This window comes from Podarcis liolepis, assembly GCF_965112155.1.
Source record: "Podarcis liolepis genome assembly, chromosome: Z".
NCBI classification, from domain to species: domain Eukaryota; kingdom Metazoa; phylum Chordata; class Lepidosauria; order Squamata; family Lacertidae; genus Podarcis; species Podarcis liolepis.
The window spans coordinates 49,993,121-50,012,066 of record NC_139570.1 but is presented as its reverse complement, the minus strand read 5'-3'; the positions used below and the strand labels follow the sequence as shown (position 1 = coordinate 50,012,066).

Here is an 18,946-nt window from a genome sequence, read left to right as displayed (position 1 = left end):
ACTCCTCATACCAAGATGAGGAATATAATGAAATACAGACAAACTGTCTTAGCCACAGGAAATGCGCTGCTGAGTGATTGACGGAAGTCAAAACCAAAACCAAAAAATAAGCAAATGGAACCCATCCCAGAAAAGCCAGCACCTCAGCAGAGAAACAGCTCCCTGGGGTGTCTTTCTTAGTTATTTACTTTACTGTTTATATTCTTTGAGTTTGTTCCATTTTCGTTGCTTATTTATTTTTGTACCTGTTTTGTTTTTGTCTGTATGTATGTAGGGTGTGTGTGTGTGCGCGTGCGTGCGTGCGTGTTTTTCTTTTCTTTTTCTTTTTCTTTTCTTTTCTTTGTCTTTATTTGCATAATAAATCAATAAAAAAGAAGAAGAAGAAGAAAAGATTGACTTAGGCCAGTTTTGGCCGTGGGAAGCCCTTTCTTTTAAGGTACCGTATTTTTTGCACCATAACACTCACTTTTTTCCTCCTAGAAAGTAAGGGGAAATGTCTGTGCGTGTTATGGAGGAAATGCCTACGGGTGGCATGCCTATGGATTTTCCTCCTCTAAAAACAACATGCGTGTTATGGTCGGGTGCGTGTTATAGAGCGAAAAATATGTACATTCATAAGAAAGCCTTCCTGTGACGTTAAAAACTTAGGCAGAAAAATCATTAAAAAACAATGAAGCATAAAATATGTTTAAAATTTACAAAAAGTTAAAATAAAAACAGCATGGCACCAGCCCTTTCATTAAAAACAGTCAGTTCCCCAAAGCCTGTTGGCCCAAGAACATCTCTTCACCTGCCAGTTGAAGGACAACATCCAAGTTGCCCTAAACGGCCTCGGTCCAGTATACCAGAAGGAGCGTCTCCACCCCCATCATTCAGCCCAGACACTGAGGTCCAGCTCCGAGGGCCTTCTGGTGGTTCCCTCACTGCGAGAAGCAAAGCTACAGGGAACAAGGCAGAGGGCCTTCTCGGTGGTGGCACCCGCCCTGTGGAATGCCCTCCCACCAGATGTCAAGGAAATAAACAACTTTTAGAAGACATCTGAAGGCAGCCCTGTTTAGGGAAGTTTTTAATGTATGGTGCTTTACTATGTTTTTGTTTATGCTGTAAGCCTCCCAAAGTGCCTGGGGCCACCCTGTCAGATGGGCGGCATATAAATAATAAACTGAATCATTGTTAGGGCTAGCTGCTTAAAGTGAGGTTAAGTAGGCTGGGGGCTTACCTTGGAAATGGCCAAGACCCACATTTGTAGCCAGTGATGTGCAGAGTACAGTTCTGCTCCCTCTTTGCTTGAGAGCCTATCTTGTGCAAGCTGTATGCACGGTGAGACCGCCGCCCATTGGAGGCTCATTCCTGGCCTCTCTGTGAGGTACAAAGCGAAGTGAGTATGTTGCAGTGTTGATGTTGCTTTTGACAACCTGCCTGGGAGATACGTTTCAAATTCGCCAGTTCACTGTTCTGTCTCCACTGTTGGAGGCAGCAAACCTATGGCTGCCAGTGGCTGGAATCGCAAGTGTAGACTTGTTGCCATGTCTTGCTTGTGGACTTCCCACTGGGCATGTGGCTGGCCCCTGGGAGACCAGGAGGCTGGACCAGATAGGCCTCATCCAGAAGGCTCTTCCTATGTTCTCCCTTTCTTGTTACGCTCTTAGCTTAACTACAGGAGAGAGTGGTGCTTTCCTGGGATGAATGGAATCTGTGCTCCTGGCAACACACTCCATTGAAACCAGCGAAAGACACCCAAATCACCTCATCCATTAATAGGGCAGTCTGTGCTCTCCACTCAGAGGCACTTCCCTCAGAAGCCATTATTGTGTGGATGCTCAATTTTTTATTTTATTTTAAGGTAAAACTAAGGCTGTGGTTCTAAGCTGGTTTACATGATTGTAAGTAAACAATACTAGAATCAGGGTTATTCCGTATAAAAGGGCTTAGGATTGGCGTGTGGATTTATTGCAGACAGATGTACACCCTGAAGACTGTTTGGTGCCGGACTCTGGAGTTCTCCGTTACTGTGCACCAGGCTGGATAAGTCCCTGGGTGGCGAAGAGTGTTGCCCTTCCCCCCTTCTTGCACAGGCCTCGCACCTAGCCCATTTCAAAGGGGACTCCTAGAAATAGATTCTGGCATTTAGGAATTTGAAGTGCTTCTTTCCAGCTCTGACTTCCACCTGGGCCCTGAAGTTTCACTTTGGGAGTTCATGCCCCGAATTTCGTGAAGCCACCTGCTGCTTCTTCTCTCCCTGCCTCATGCGCACAGCAGACCAAGCGCCCCCTCCTTGACCCATGTCTTCCTCCAAACTCCTTTGTTTGGTTATTCTGCCTGTCCACCCACCATCTTCTGATCTTCCAGGGTTGGACGTCTTGCTGATGAAATTGTACGCAAAGGGTGTCGTTGTCATTTACAGGCATGTTGAAATGGGATCCATGTTGAAAAGGAAGGTGTTGATTTTTGTAGGTTCCGTGTGAATTTGTGTAGCTTGCTAGAACTGCTGAAAATGTCTCCACTTTTCTGTCACTCTTAGGTTCGGCCCCCCAGACCCCAGGTGGCCAGGAGGCCCAAAAGCAACGTTGCCACTGATGGCCAGAGGACTTCCATATCCAGCCCAGACCAGTGAGTAGCTGTGCCTCTGCATTCCTCTTGTCTGAAGTGGGGGGGGGGGGAGCGGTTGTCGTGGGGGGATATATTCCTCCTATCCTTCCATTTCTGCCACTAGTGCAATAAAGTTGAGAACATTCTGCAAACGTCAGCCTAGTGCTAAAGCCTCTGAAGTTCTAAGAAATATGCTTGATTTCTGCGAAGAGGCAAGCAGCTTAACTTTGCTGAGGGTCTTTGGGCCCAGGGTGGGTGGGAGGAGGAGGAGGTATTCTCGATTGTTCAGTGGAAAACAGTCACCTGCCTTTGAACCTGGGCAGGAGCCTCGCATCAGTGGAACGTGATCGCCCTCTTGTGGAAGAGGGCCAGGGACCCACAGTCATTAAGGATGGCAGGATCTGTTCAAGGTATGAAACGTGAACAGCTGCACAAAGCAGCTTTGCTTGGGAATCTTTGTTAAAAGTGTGTTTTGCAAATCATGGACCAAAACCCAGTGATCCCTGTGGCTTCTCTTCACTGCCATCACCTTGTACAATCAGAAGCCAAAGGAGGAGCTAATTGTGTTTTAGAAACAGTTAGGGAAATTGCTTTCCGTCAAGGAAAGGCAGAATTTCCTAGAGATGAACCATTTAAATATAACAAAATTTGAATGCGCTGTATTCTTTTTCTTATGGGCTCTTTGTATCTGATTACTTGTTTTTCCCTTTTGAGTTATGCAAAAGCATCAGAGAGAATTAAGGCTTTTAGATAAATATAGTCACAAGGAAGACTGGCGTGTTTCATCTTCCCTTCCACCATCACTTGTCAGAAAATGGGCTCCAGAGAAGAGTCTGTTTATCCCAATTGAACATCCTGAGGGTAAATCCTATGACACTCAGATATTTAATGTCATCCGTTTGCCTGTTGCTATTACAGGTGAAACTCGAAAAAATAGAATATCGTGGAAAAGTTCATTTATTTCAGTAATTCAACTTCAAAGGTGAAACTCATATATGAGATCAACTCATGACATGCAAAGCGAGATCTGCTTCTACTTCTCAGAGGTCCAATCTTGCTCGATTTGCAATCCTTGTTTTGCTGATTTCCTTGAATATTCTCATTTTCTGATATTGTTAATTTGGGGTTTTCATCAGCTGTACACCATGATAATCGCAATGATAACAAATCAAGGCTTGACATATCTCGCTTTGCATGTCACGAGTCGATCTCATATATGAGTTTCACCTTTCAAGTTGGATTATGGAAATAAATGAACTTTTCCACGATATTCAAATTTTTCGAGTTTCACCTGTAGAACAAATCATAGCTTGACACATCTTGCTTTGTATGTCATGAGTCTATCCCATATATTAGTTTCACCTTTGAAGCTGAATTAGTGAAAGAAAGGAACTTTTCCACGATATTCTAATTTTTCGAGTTTCACCTGTAAATGTATTTAGCGTCTGATTCTCAAGAGAGTCCTGAGAAATGGGTGGATAAATTATCACGGAGAGTTTGTGGCAATGTTAATGGGCTGTGCCCACACTGAAGGTGTAAATGTTTCAGCACCAAGGCCCAAGCAGTTCCCAAAATCTCACTGTTGTAAATCAGCCTGTCTACCCCTTTGCTGCTTGTAAATCTAGTGGAAGCGACATGTAAGTGTGCTTGCAATTTCCTTGCCTCAAGTGCTATGTGGGCTTCCTGGGGGCTCTCCTCACTGCTGCTGCTGCTTCTCCACCACCTCCGCCTGTGAAAGCAGAAGGCTGCTACCAGCCACTTGGTGTTAAAGCAAACAAGGCAGCCCTGAGGGAGTCGTGTGGCAAACAAAGTGCCCTCCCCACGGCCCCCTTCCTGGTGACGGAGGCCTTCTCAGGAGAGCCAACAGGAGAAAACGCTGCTCTCCCCCAGGGGGGACTAGGGTGGGATCATCTCCCTTAAGGTCTATTTTCCTTATTATTATTTTTTGTAATATCTAGTCTTACATCTTAAAAACCACTCAGGACAGTTCATTAAAGCAAAAACAACACACACCCAACAAAATTAGTACATACATGAAGTAATTCTTAAAAGCATTCAAAAGCTGCAAGTCCCAGGAGCATCAACATTAGAGGCCTATTCCCTAATTGGGGGCAGATCATGGCCAGGTTTTAGATGTGTTTGTGAGTTGCAGCTCGTGAATCCCTATTTCTCTCCCTTTCTCCACTCTTTCCCCAACTTTTTCTTCAAAGGGGAGGTGGGAAGGACTAGCCCTGATGGAAGCTCCTCTACTGAGTCATGGGGAATACACTTGCATTCCTCCTGATGACAAAGGGCAGATTCCTTCACGGTGCCTCCTGAAGTCCCTTCACAGCCCTTCTCCCCAGGCAGCTCTTGAGCCCAACAGTTCAGAACTGGCAAAGCACCACAGAGGTCAGGTCAGCGCTGCTGGTCACTCCAGCTAGTTTAGCTTCCCTTTAAACACTGGAAGAGTCTTCAGTGCCCAGGAAGACCTTCCTCTTCTTGCTGATAATAATAATAATAATAATAATAATAATAATAATAATAATAATAATAATTTATTATTTATACCCCGCCCATCTGGCTGGGTTTCCCCAGCCACTCTGGGTGGCTTCCAAAAGAATATTAAAATACTATGATACATCAAACATTAAAAGCTTCCCTAAACAGGGCTGCCTTCAGATGTCTTCTAAAAGTCTGGTAGTTGTTGGTCTCTTTAACATCTGGTGGGAGGGCGTTCCACAGCCGGGTGCCACTACCGAGAAGGCCCTCTGCCTGGTTCCCTGTAACTTGGCTTCTCGCAGTGAGGGAACCGCCAGAAGGCCCTTGGTGCTGGACCTCAGTGTCCGGGTAGAACGATGGAGGTGGAGACGCTCCTTCAGGTATACTGGACCGAGGCCGTTTAGGGATTCTTTGGTGGACACTGGCAGAAGGTGGCAGAAAAGGTTCCTCCAAACCGTGGTGCTTAACTGTGCTTTGACTGTTGTGTGCTTGTGCCAGAGGGCAGTGGCTGCAGTGCCCAGCCACCCAGAAAGCAGCAGGAGCTCAGCAGTGCTCACACCACAGGTTATTAGCAGCATAACTGGCAGGGGCTCCGTGTGGGCCATGGCTGTTTGAGCTCCCACAGACCTTCACATTCTCAGCTCGTATCAAATATGTGCCCCAAATTCCAGATCCAGGGCCACACTTGGTAACTTCTGCTGCTGCTTTTCAGGCAAAGGCCAAGACACCTATTCGTTCATTCATGTTCAAAGCATCTTACAACAAAGAAAACAAACAATACCAAAACCGTTTTATAATAACATAGCAAAACAATACAACAGCAAATATACTAACAAAAAACAAGGTTACATGAACAGCATCCAGCACTCAGTACACACACATTTCTTTTCTGAGGGAGTGGTGAGGGATCCCCGAGCGGAAAGGGGCTGGGTGGCTTCCTGGAGACGGCTTTCCATGGGACACCTCTTCATCTCCAGCAGGTTTTCCCTGCCCCCCCCCCAGGCCGCCCTTCCAGCTGCTGCTCCCATTTGTTTCTGCCCCCTTCCCAGTTTTTTGTTATGCATTATTTGCTTACAATTTTGTAAGAGACTCTTTTGCATAGCAAGCAAATAATAAATTGAATTAATAATATTTCTCAGTCCCAAAGGACTTTTCAGTATAATTAGCCATGTTGGGGATAGGAAAGAATGTTATTCTGGGGCCACAGAAAAGCTCTTCTTTTGCACAAGATTATTTAAGAGGAAAGGGTTCTCTGTCATGTTTCCTCGGGATGAGTTTTGCATGACTTGAACCTCCCCCTTGCCTAAGTGAGGATCAGTGTTCTCCACCCCTCAGAGGGATCAGCTACTGATTTCTGAAGGGCAGAGTGCTTCTCCCCCCCCCCCCAGCATGTGGTTTTGTTCACTTGCTTGAGCCATCTGCTTAGGAGCCACCTCTTCTCCTCTACACCTGTTCTCTCACTTTGGCCTGAACTGTCTGCCTCTTGGGCTCCAGCGGTGCCTCCTTCTCCTGGTGGCCAGCCAAGCGACGCCTGTCCCTGAGCAGAACTCCTGCTGGCTGTAGCCTGGACTTTCCCAGCCTGCGCTGGTCCTTCCTGGGGTCTCCTTCCCAGCATGTCCCCTTGGGGGAGCACATGTCCTGCATCGGGAGTGCAGAGAAGAGAACCAACAGCCCTCCTCCAAGAGCTGGAGCAGCTGTGGCTCCCGCCCTGCTAGGACACTGCCAAGCCCACCAAGGAGTGCCGGCCACCCCAAGCGGTAGCTTGCTGAACTAAGAGTGCCTATTTGGTGATTGGCAAGCGAACTCCAAGAGGAGCAGCCATCCTGGGGGGGCAGTGAGCAAAATGCACCTGTTGCCTGCTGGGCAGCACCTACAGTGACGCTGGGGAGCACAATCCTTGCCTGGCCCTGGGTGTTGTCAACACATGCCACCCCACTGTGCTCCTGCACCAGCACCCATGCCCTTGGGAATCAGAGACTGCTGTGTCCAAACAGACCTTTGCCCTGGCTTGTGTCAGACCAGGGTCTCTTTGAAGCAAGAGGCTTTTGAAACAGAACCCACCAAGGCTTTCCAGAGCCTGCCTTTTGTCCCAAGCCTAAAAGCTCCGCACTCCGAATGAAGCCTGTCTTCTTCCCCATCTCAACCTGGCGACAGGGTTCCTGCCATGTGATGCCCATCCCCATGGCTCAGCCACTTCCCCCCTCAATTCCCCCCCTTCTTTTGTTTCCTTTCCTTTATCTGTCTTAAGTACGTTTAGGTGTCAATTAAATTTGAAATATCTACATTTGTCAGCACTTGGTTTTTGGCCAACGTGATGTGCTGCTGATTTGTCCAGGCATCCTGACACATTGGTGGGGGGGAGGGAAAGCCCCCGAAATGCAGATTGTCCTCATTAAAACCGAAGCAGCAACTCTCCTAATGGTAGGCAGCGCCGTGGAGCGCGTCTTCGGCTTTATTGCGCCGTGATCCTGACATGATATTTAAAAAGGAACAGCCACGGCTGTCAGCACTGTCATATGCTGGCGCTAACCGGAGACATGTTAAACTAAACATTAGAAGGAGATCAGCAAGCCATCTGCATGGGAACTTGGTGAAAAGATTAGGGAGGCAGGAGCCCCAGCAGTCATGTAGAGAGCTGAGGGCTGGTGCTGTGACGGACAGGTCCCTTACCTCCCCCCACCCCTGCAAAGTTCCCACTGCCGCTCGCTCGCCTCAGAGCCGGCTTGCTGCGACCGCCTTTCCAGAGACAGCTCTTTGTGTGTGGAATGCGAGCGAGTGGTAGGTGGCAGTCGGCAGGAGAGAGAAGCCGAATTGGGTTAATGAGGGAAGAGGCTCACGCCGGATTCAGCTGCCGCAAGCTAATGAAAAATTTACACTTGGACATTTTCAAGCACTCGTCCCTTCCCCTCTTCAACCAAAATCCCACCCTGGTGCTGAAATTTAAAGCAGGTTGCTGATGGCATCCACTTTGTCATAAGAGGCAGCCTTTCGGCAGCGGTGGCTGTTTCTTGGGTAGTCAAACTATTTTGGTGGGATGGCTTTCTGGTGCTCTGTTCATGTCTTTGATAATTTTTTGGGTCATGCGAAATATATTGGCCCTCCACCTGACTCCTCCCCAGCCTTCAAGCATCATGTAAGCTTCATCTTGAGTGGGCGCTCTTTCACCGGGAAGGGGGGGGTATATATTTTGTCCCTCCACGGTTCTTTGGGTATGGCTGAGCCAAAATGTAGCCTGAAAAGCAGAACCTTTTGATTTCGCTGTTTCTTCATACTGCCTTCAGAACTAGTAGAGGGAGGAATTAAGTCCAGGCATGCTTAGCTATACATGCTGAATTAAGAGGAAGGAAAGGTGGGGAGGTTTTCCAGGGTGGTGAGTGTGGTCCAGCACATCTCCATTCAGAAATTCAGTGCTTCTCCAGGTCTTGCAGCTTCAGCGCCTGGTTACCTGATGACTAAAAAGAAGATATCCTTCTTGAATGATGTTCTAGTCCAGTCCTAAGGGAGATTCACCCAAGAGCTAAAAACAACATTCATAAATAATTTAAAACAACTAACGCTAGAACTCAGGGACTTCTGATGAAGCTGAATGTTGGAAGATTCAGGGCAGAGAAAAAAGTATTTCTTTGTGCAGCACATAGTCAAAACTGCAGGAGGCAGTGACAGCCCCCAATTTGGATGACTTTTAAAGATTAGACAGATTTTATGGAGAAGGCTACCAGTGGCTGCTCCGTGGACAGAGGCAGCGATGCTTCTGAATGCCAGCAGCTGAAAACCATGGGAGGGGAGAGGATTGCTCTTGCGCTCCAATCCTGCTTGCTGTTTCCCACTAAGGTGTCGTGGCCACTTTGAGAACAGGATACTGACCCAGGTGGGCCCTTGGCCTGATCCAGCCTCAGGGCTCTTATGTCAGCTTACAGTCAGAAAAAGAAGTTCGCTCATCAGTGGACCTTTCTGGTGTTGTTGTGTTAGACCTCAATGTGTTGTGGTCTTGCCTTAGTCTTGTACTCTGCAAAAGCGGCACCCAAGTAGTGATTCGCAGGCAGAGCATCTGCTTTGCATGCAGAAGGTCTCGGGTTCAATCTCCAGGTCTGGCTGGGAGAGGCTCCTTTCTGAAATGCCAGAGAGCCATTTCCAGTCAGCATGGGCAGAACTGAGCTACATGGCCTCCCTTTCAGTGTTCCATCGCATGAACAAGCCAAGAGGCAACGCCTTACAGGCCTCGTGCAGTTCACTTGGGAGGGATTGCAAAATGCATAATCTTTGCAAGGCAAATATTGGCTGTCCCCAGTCCCTGGGCTGCAAATTTCACAATACTGTTCTTCAACACATTTCCCCTAAATTTTCCACTGCAGGGTGTGGCATGTACAACTGCAATGCATATGAATCTAAAGTACAGTGGTACCTCAGTTTATGAACTTAATCCATTCTGGAAGTCAGTTCTTAAACCGAAACCGTTCTTAAACCGAGGCGCGCTTTCCCTAATGAGGCCTCCTGCACCGGTGCCCTTCCACTGTTCGGCTTCTGTTCTTAGACCGAGGTAAAGTTCACAAACTGGGACACTACTTCCGGTTTTGCGGAGTTCATAAACCGAATCGTTCTTAAATTGGACTGTTCTTAAACCGAGGTACCACTGTAAGTGGATTAATAAAAAACGGAATTAAAAAATGTTGGTTGTTTATGGCCTTTTAGTGCAAAAAGTTGCATTGGCTGATTTAGGAATTGCCGCAAAAACCTTCATGCTTAACAGATTCCATTTCCTTGGGAACTTCTCCTGCACAGGCTCCTTTGACATGAGCAGCAGTGCATGCTTGGCACATCCAGCCCCCTTTCAAATAAAACACCTTGTGGAGCATATTCTGAGCTGCTGCCTGCCCTGTTGAGATCCACTGAAGTGAGATTGTTTTCTGTGACTGCAGAATCCAGCCCTGGACCTCAGAAATGGCATATGCTTTACAAATCCTTGTGTATGAGAACACCCCAACCATTATGTTTTCTCTGGAAACATCCAGACATGTGGGTTGTAAAACTTGTCTGTGTGTAGGCAGAGCACAGAGCATCCACTGACAAGGCAGATGTATTTTTTATAATAATAAATATTTTAGTGATGCGTCACTGCTGAAAAGACAACTCAACTTGTTTTTGAGGAGAAAACTTTGAGCTACCATCTCCAGGAGACTGACATGGACGCTATTTGTGGGACCAGTTCGCACCTGTAAAACCAGCTGCTTCTTTTCTGTTTTTCCTCTCGGGATCATGTAGAGCAGCACTGTCCAGCACATCAGTCGCAATCGACTGGTAGAGCGTGGGATTGGTTCTCGTCGATCTCTCTCTTTCTGTGTCTCTCTGAAGGAGAAGGAGAAGAAAGTGGGCACGAGGCGGGAGAAGGCATATGCAGATGGAGAGCCCGGGAAAGAGAGAGAGAAGCCCTGTGCGCTGGCTCCTCGAGAGAAAGGGCTGGTTTGGGTCCAGAGAGAGAGATGGTGCTGGACATTCCAGGATCCAGCCCTTGAGGAGAGGACTGCCTTATCCCCCCTCCCATTGTAAACCAACGAGGGGGGGCCCTACGTGGCTGCTGCCATCCCACCCACTCTGCTCCGCTTGGAGGGATTTACCGTATTTTTCTCTCTATAAGATGCACCTTGACCATAAGATGCGCCTAGTTTTAGAGGAGGAGAACAAGGAAAAAAAATGTTCTCTCTCTCTCTGCACAGCGCCTCTCCAGCCAAGCGGGAGGAGAAATGGAGCCCCTTCCATTTCTCCTCCTGCTTTGCTGAAGGGGCGCTGCACAGGGAGGGAAAGCTGTGCAGCGCCTCTCCAGCGAAGCAAAGCCAGGAGAGCAAGAGGGATTGGTGCACACCGATCCCTCTTGCTCTCCTGGCTCCCACGAAAGCAGTGAAGCCTTTGGAGCACAGCGGGAGCTCCTGCTGCGCTCCGGAGGCTTCAGGTGGCTATCCCTGAAGCCATGGAGCCTGCATTCGCTCCATAAGACGCACACACATTTCCCCTTACTTTTTAGGAGGAAAAAGGTGCATCTTATAGAGCGAAAAATACGGTGCTTCCGAGAAGACGTACAAAAGAATTGAGCCGACTGCATTAATGGAAAAACAAAACAAAACAAAAATCCTACAGAGTGTGCAGTGTGTCCCCCTCCTCCCCCCTCTAAAACAGCCCACCCTTTATCTACACCCCCCTTCCATGCTAGTCATTTGCAGCAGCAGAGGAGACCTTTGGGAGGTGTGAGGCTCTCTACCTGCAGCACTGGGGCCCTGCCTGCCTGGACAGCTACCTCAGAAGATGAAAGACAAAAGAGCAGGGAGGGTGGGTGGGTGCCGCCCTGTCTGCTGGCTCCTCAGAGAGAGAAAGGGCTTGTTTAGGTTTACTCAAAAGGAAGGGTGGATCCAGGAGAAAGGGCTTGTACAGGTTTCGTCCTGTTCTTAAGGTGGTGCTTGAAGGCTGTCAACTCTGCAGTTGAGTTTACCCAATTTCTGTTTCAAACTATGGGGGAAACCGCTGTGGTTGACATGTGCCCCTGACTCATTTGAAAAACAGCAGGAGTCCTGGGGTACATTAAAGACTTAACACATTTATTATGGCATGAGCTTTTGTGAACAACAATCCGCGCATCATGTTCTGATTATGTAGGACCCTGTCCTCAAATTATTTTCTTATGTTATTACAAGTATACAAAGCATGTGTTTTTAAAAATATATTGACTTATGATGAACTTTTCAGGTTTTATGGACTACCAGTGGTTATTATTTTTATCATAAGCTCAGAATGACAGTGGCAGAGTGTGGTAGATCACTGCCAGTTTTTGATACTGGGTGGTAGATCTCAGCCTCCTCGAAGTAGGACTTGCCTGGTGTAGAGAAATGCCACTCTGAGCCAGGTTGTACACAAACCTGCAGCCACTTCCATTGTTGCCGTAGGTGTAAATGGTGCCACCACAGTGGTGGAAACAGGTTCTGCCTTTCTCCACATTCAGCTTTCTGTATAGAGATTACTTGAGAATACCAGCTTATTTTTTGAACTGGGACATGCGCATGCTTTTCTCAGCCCTCTTTGGCTAACCCCATCCTCTCAAGCAGGGCACCTGTTCTGGATGGCATTGCCTGAAGGAGAGGTGATCACCTGACTGAGTTCCTCCCAGGGGAATGTGGCGGAGATGACTTAAGTTTCTGACAGGGCCTGCACGCCGGAGATTATCACGGGCTCCAGTATTTTTCCATTTTGCCATCGGGGAACTTTTCCTGCTGTGATCTTGTCAGACAAAGTCTTTCCATTCATGCTGCTGGAAGCCTGTCTTTGTGCTTTTGTAAGGGTGATTTTGACCTGGGGTACAGCATTCTATGGTGGGGGCTGAAGTGGAGTATGGGATAATAGCCAGAATATAGCAGGGCTCCTTGAGTTTCCTTGCCCTCCACCTCTTACCTGAAGTCAGCTCCCCAGGAGGTTATAAAAAGACAATCTTTACTTAAACTTTCCTCCCTATAAGCTATGTCCTTCCTGAATGCAGCTACCCTGTTCAGAAACGTAGAAACTTTTGACATTTTTGTGTGTGTTAAGTTTTTCTTTCCTTCTGCAGGTTCAATTCAGTAACTTTCTTTCTTTCTTTCTTTCTTTCTTTCTTTCTTTCTTTCTTTCTTTCTTTCTTTCTTTCTTTCTTTCTTTCTTTCCTTCCTTCCTTCCTTCCTTCCTTCCTTCCTTCCTTCCTTCCTTCCTTCCTTTTCTCTCTTTCTCTCGTTCTCCCTCGTTTCCTTCAGCCTGGTAAAGCCTACACGCCACTATACGGTCTTTCTCTCAGAGGACTCTTCCGGTGATGAGTTTCCGCAGGAAGATGACCCCAGCTCTGCCTTCTCTGACAGCTTCCTCTTCTCTGCTCCCTTTGAATGGTCTATACCTTGACTCTTTGCTGCACTAGCCAGAGCTGCTCCCCTTCCATGCTTGGGGCACCCCACTGATGTATTAGTCTTTCCCTTGCTTGGGTGTTTCTGTGGCACGTGTCATGCATGTGTGTGTGTGTGTGTGTGTGCATATGAGCATGTCTCCTGCACAGCTCTTGTCATGGACTTCCAGGCTTTGCTCTTCTCCCAGCACCGAATGTTTCTGCATGTTTCTGTGCTGAGTCGTGCTTCTTAATGCACCTCGCAGGCTTCCAGGTAGCCATTGCCCCCTCATCACCATGTTTTCTTGGTTTAGGGTTATTAAATGTGTATATCACTTCCCAATTAATGAGTCTCAAAGCAATTTGCAAGGAAGAAAACATCAAATAGCGAAATTACAAAAAAACCAACTTTAACAATATACTATATTGGTGCTGCCCAAAACAGTTAGGAAAATGAAAGCATTTTTGCTTGGCACCAAAACACTGTCAAGGGAAGCTTTCCATGAACAGGGAGTGGCTACAGAGGTCTGTTCTCGCATTGCCACCCTGTGGAGGGAGGGGCTTTAGGTGGTCCAGGCAAGTTCATAAGCGGAACAGTGGTCCTTTAGCTATATTAGCCCCCGGCTGCATAAGGCTTTCAGGATAAAAACCAGCCCCTTGATTTGGACTCAAAAAATAATGGGCAGCTAGTTCAGTCTAGCCAGTACTGGTGCTATATTTTCACACCTTCCTTCTTGTTCTGCAGAACCATCTGGCGTCTTCCTTCTGTACTCACTGTCGTTTCCAAACCATCTTCAAAGGCGCCTCCATGTGTAACACATGGCAGTGGTATAGTCTAGATATGACCAGAGCACAGGCAACTAAAGCCAGGCTTTCCATGTCCAGAGAGGGTTGTAGCTGGTATGCCACCCTGAGCTGGCAGAAGGTACTCAGGGCCATGATTTGTACCTATAATGATAAGGTTGGACCCAAGAGTAACACCCGCCCCCACCCTGCCCCCCACCCCTGCCAAAGCTGCACACCTGCTCCTTCAATGGGAGTGCCGCCCCCTCCAGAACAGGATGCGTTGCATTGGCCAGCAATTCTGCAGCCTTACCTGGATTGTGCTTCATCCAGTCCCTTACTGAGTCCAGGCACCAATTCAGCACATCCACTGACACATGTGCTTGAGCTGTAAAGAAACAGAGTTGTGTGTCATCAGCACACTGATGACAGCACTCTCCAAAAATGACCCCACTCAGCTAGAGGGATGAGATCAAACTCTCTGGTATCCCAGATTGAAGCTCCATGGGGTCAAGCAGCTTCCCCAAGGCACCACCTTCTGGAGTTGAGCATCCACGTCAAAATGGAACCAGTGCAAAGCAGTGCCCCCTGCTGCCAACTCTGGGAGTCTCCCCAGAACAATACCATGGTCAGTGGTACAGAAAGCAGCCAAGAGGTCAAGGAGAATCAACAAGGGCACGCTCCATCTTCTCCCAACATAGGTTGACGTTCTGCACTTGGGTACCTTGTAGGTGACACTTTTCATCTCCATACAAGTGTGTGTGTGTGTGTGTGTGTGTGTGAGAGAGAGAGAGAGAGAGAGAGAGAGAGAGAGAATGCCTGTTGCAGAAAATTCTGCTGGCTAAAGCTTCCGGTCCCCCCACAGGCAACTCTGTGTTGCGCCTGGCGGTAATGAGGCATCCACCGTATCTGAGCAAACTGCGTTTCCTTCTCTAATGGGGGATGGAACGAGCCACCCTTTGCTAATGAGTTTGCAGGGTGCAGTTTATCAAGGCGCCAGAGAGAGACGAGGGCTCCCTTGCTTTGCTGCTGTTTCCTGGTGCCTCTCCAATGTTTTCCTCAATCTGAAGCCTTGTTTAAAGGGCACGGTGAGACTGGCTGCCAGTCAAATGCCAATCACCATAAAAATGCATGTCAGTTTATGGTGTTAATTGGATGCGCATTGCGCTGCCTCTCCCTCGCATGTGGAGCCGACATGCAAATCGCAGGGTGTTCAAGGCCCATTTGCCAAGGTACACGGGACCAGGCTGGCTGGTGCTCAATGAGCCCACAATAGATTCTCTCTCGCCCATAATGGACCATGGTATCTCTTGATAAGGTGACACTGGTTTAATCATTGATGCTTACCTCAGCAAAGGCACCAGGAACACCTTGCACTGAGTCAGCCAGAGCGAAGGGAGCTGAGCTGTGTCTCTGCAACAGCAGAGCAGGGACCCTGCCTGGGAGGGATGTGTGATGTGCAGTTTCATGTGCAAGTGTGCTGGGACTGCGTTCCCTATCACACGGGCTTTGTACATGGTGCCTCGCAAGACGAAAAGAATCCGTTCTGTGATTCTCTTCGTCTAGTGGTTTTTTCGTCTTGCGAAGCAAGCCCATTGACAATTAGCGGATTAGCGCTATTAGCAGCTTTTAGCGGCTTATCGGATCAGCTGATAAGCGGCTTAGCGGCTTAGAAAAAGGGGGGGAGGGAAAAAACCCGCAGGAACTCGCAAGACATTGTCGTCTTGCAAAGCAAGCCCATAGGAAATTCGTCTAGCGAAGCACCTCCAAAACGGAAAACTCTTTCGTCTAGCGAGTTTTCCGTCTTGCGAGGCATTCGTCTTGCGGGGCACCACTGTATCTGGTTCCAAAGGCCCCCTCAGGATAATGGGGTCTGATGTTCCCTGAGTTTCTCCCATCGGTGGCCAGTACAGATTCACTTCCTCCCTCAATGCATTCAAAGTGCCATCCACATGGATGCTAGCCCTCCCCTTCCCCCACCAAGCTGCCCTGGCTCCTTGACCTTTTCCAGTCTCCACTGGTTTGATGGTGATAAGTGCATGTCTTAGTCTGTAAAGGAGTTTGTCAGCTACAGTTACTACCTTATTGCTCTTACGAGGCACGTAAAACATCAAAATCTGCTCCCATTTTAAAAGCCTGGATGTGTTACACTGAAGTTAATGTGGCATCAGCGTTCAACCATTGCTGACTGGCATAAATCTTAATCTTTGCTCTCTCTCTCTTTTTTTCCAAACACAGTTTTGGAACTTGTGAGAGGGTCCAGGCTAGCCTTGTTTTCAGGTCTCCTTGTATTTGAAAGCAAGAGCCTCATCTCTGACCCGGGAGATGTTTTAGACGTGTGGACCTACCAAAGTGACTTGAATTCCTGCTGGCTTTTTCTTACTATGAAGTGGGTTGGTGAATTCTTTAGCCGTAGTACATTAAGCTGATGAAATTTTCCTGCCCTCCAGGCCTCAGCCTTACCGTGCCCTGAAGGAGTCCAAGAGCGCAGAGAGCGAAGAGAGTGTCAACCCTGAGGGGCCTCAAGATGGTAGAAGTGCTGCCCCACCCACACCAGACAGCCCTGTGGAAATCAGCCTTCTGGGAGGCATATTCTCGGGGCTGGAGATAGAGCCTCCATCCCAGCTGCTCAGCCAAGCCAAGAGCTTAGAAGACTTGAGGATTCCCAAGGATGAAGGGGACCAGCAGGGGACCTTTGACTACCAGGTATGTTGCTTGCTTCTGGGGGAATAGAAAAGCACAATGTGTGGGGCTGTGGAGAAAGGGGGGAAGGGGCATGGATGCAGAGATTGGATCAGGCCCTGAGGCCTGGGGAAGGGAGCCTTGCCACATAAGTCAGGTGGCCTGGAGGAAGAGGAGCAGGGGAGGTGACAAACCAGAGAGGAAAGGTTGGGTGGCTCACATGGGAGGAGAAAGAGATGCTTCCAGAAAGGCTTTGCCTCAGTGGATTGGAGGAGGGGGAGGATGAGAGAGGTCCAGGTACAGGGAGCATCGCAGCAGGAGGTTCTGTGGGAAAGGAGGGAAGTGGTGGAGAGCTCTTCCGATTCTATGATTCTGTGACCTGCTGTGTGCTTCCTGGCAGCGGATGGATCCTGGCTTCTCCGAAAAGAGCTGGATTTCTCCAGGGATGAAGTTTTCTCACCCCTACAAGCAGCTGTGGGGCCTGGGCCAGGATGACATGGCCATTCCCACAAAGTATTCCCAAAGCTCCCCAGAGAGGCCCTTGGCTCCTCTTGAGAACATGTCTTCCGCCCCATGGAGGCCGCGGAGCAGAGACTCCATCCTGGATCTCCCTGAGAAGGACGTTGGGACCTCGGCTGGCACTCAAGGCAACATCACAATCCCACGGCCGCAGGGCAGGAAGACACCAGAGCTGGGCATCGTTCCGCTGCCACCTGCACCCAGACTTGCCAAGCAACAGGCACTGCTTGAAACCGCACCCTGCCTTGCAGGACCCAGTGACCTGGCTTCAGAGCTCATGCTGGACACTTTTGCACCCAGAAACATCTCCCTGGACCCTGAATTCAGGCAGCCTGCTGGTTTTGCCACTCACCAGCACCAGCTCTTGCCCAGCAGTGGCCATGGAACACAGATGCTTCAGCCGGTCAAGGTCTGTGTGGAGGACACGAGCAGCAACAACGACTCTCTCCTTGCCTTCCTAGATCCATTGAAAGCAGGGAGTTGTCAAGAGTTGAGCTTCCAGCCCAGCGCCAGAAGCCTGCTAGGGTCATCCTCTCCCAATCTCACAACTGGTTTCCCTACAACAGCAGGTGACCTCATGCCACCCATGCCAGCAACACTTGGGCAGCCACTGGGATACCCTCCCTCTGCAGCACCAGTTGGGCAGGCGTCTCTCAACCCATTTGTGCAGGCCACGCCAGCACCTGTGCCGCTGTCCCTGGTCAGGCCCCCTGGCAGCCCTTTTGCTCCTTCCCTAGGCCATGCTTACAGCTCCAGCATTATCACATCACACTCCACCTTCTATCAGCCCCAGAGGCCTCCCCCAAACCCTCTGACGCTGTCCATGCCTAACCTTTTTGCCCAGTCTCCAGCAGCCCCAGTGCAAAACCAGCTCCCTTCCCAAAGCAATACCCTGCAGCCAGCAAAGCCTAAAATTCGGACATTGCCCCTGACCCATTCTGCCTTGAAACTAGAGACCAAGACGAGGCTGGCTGCAAGGCCCATTGACCTCCCGCTCGTTCCCCACAAGGCCAAAGCTGTAGAGTCAGTGTTACTCCCTAGCAAACCTCAGGCTACTAAAGACCCCTTTGAAGACTTGCTAAATAAGACAAAGCAAGAAGTTTCTGTCACCCCAGGTAAAGTGGAACAGATGAGAAGGCAGTGGGAAACATTTGAGTGAATCTTCCGGTGGGAGGGGGGCTTCATTCCCGTTAAGTTGTGTGTTGAGCCAGTATAAAAGCACCGAATTCCACTGGAGCAAAAGGGTTAGTCAGCCAGGAGCTACTACCTGCGCTCCAACTCCTGTTGGTAGGATGTCCTGGCTAAACACTGTTAGGATCCCCCTGAAACCTTCACTGGCTTCCTTCCCATGGATCACCGTCATCCTTTAAGCCTTCAGAGTAGCTGAAGAAAACACTGGGGTGGGGTAGATAAGTCATATTCCCAAGCTTCCAAATTCCGTCAAAGTATCTACTGAACTGGAGAGTGTTCAGTTGTCAAGAGGTATCGTCTTGCAGCCCCAGCCCTCTCTCTTCCTGCACCCACTAGGGTCCACTTCCTCACCAATGTGATGATCAGTATTGAATTTAGGAGTCTTTCCTGTGTTTTCACAGGCCGCGAATCATGTTTTGCTTCCAGGTGTAAATGCAGGTATAAACACGGGATGAATTTGCCACTGGACTTTTGAACCGGGACTCTTTGTTAATAGCTTCTTCCTCATTCCAGTGCACTTTTGATTTAGTGGACATGTGGCTCTTTGAACTCCCTGCACTGTTCCCCCACCCCACAACCTCTGCACACAGCGGGGGACCCATTCGCAAAGGGGTCCCTGCTCCCCTCCCAGTTTCTCTGTCGATGTTGGAGAGGACCGCACTGCTGGGTTGCTAGGAGGGTAAGCGCCTTCTCAGGCTCATCAGAGAATTGGAATCACCAGCAGTGGACCTTTTCAGAGCAAGACACACGATGCCCCTATCATGGTTCCCCAAACTCCTATATAACTGTGTGTGAATATTATATAATATTATATAA

At 48.8% G+C, this 18,946-nt stretch overlaps 1 protein-coding gene across 6 annotated transcripts in view; it reads left to right on the top strand.

Annotated features, from left to right (window-relative positions):
* Positions 1 to 18,591, top strand: part of DENND1A (DENN domain containing 1A) — a 268,183-nt gene extending 249,592 nt beyond the window's left edge. For 4 of the 6 annotated variants that reach the window (XM_083485795.1, XM_083485792.1, XM_083485796.1 and 1 more), the window contains 4 exons: positions 2,522 to 2,610; positions 12,834 to 12,962; positions 16,189 to 16,444; positions 16,821 to 18,591. In XM_083485795.1, coding sequence (XP_083341921.1) covers positions 2,522 to 2,610; positions 12,834 to 12,962; positions 16,189 to 16,444; positions 16,821 to 18,098 — 1,752 coding nt within the window. In that variant the 3' untranslated portion in view covers positions 18,099 to 18,591. The remainder of the gene's footprint in view (positions 1 to 2,521; positions 2,611 to 12,833; positions 12,963 to 16,188; positions 16,445 to 16,820) is intronic. The other 2 variants (XM_083485794.1, XM_083485793.1) reach the window with 1 other exon arrangement.
* The last annotated feature ends 355 nt before the right edge of the window (positions 18,592 to 18,946 follow it).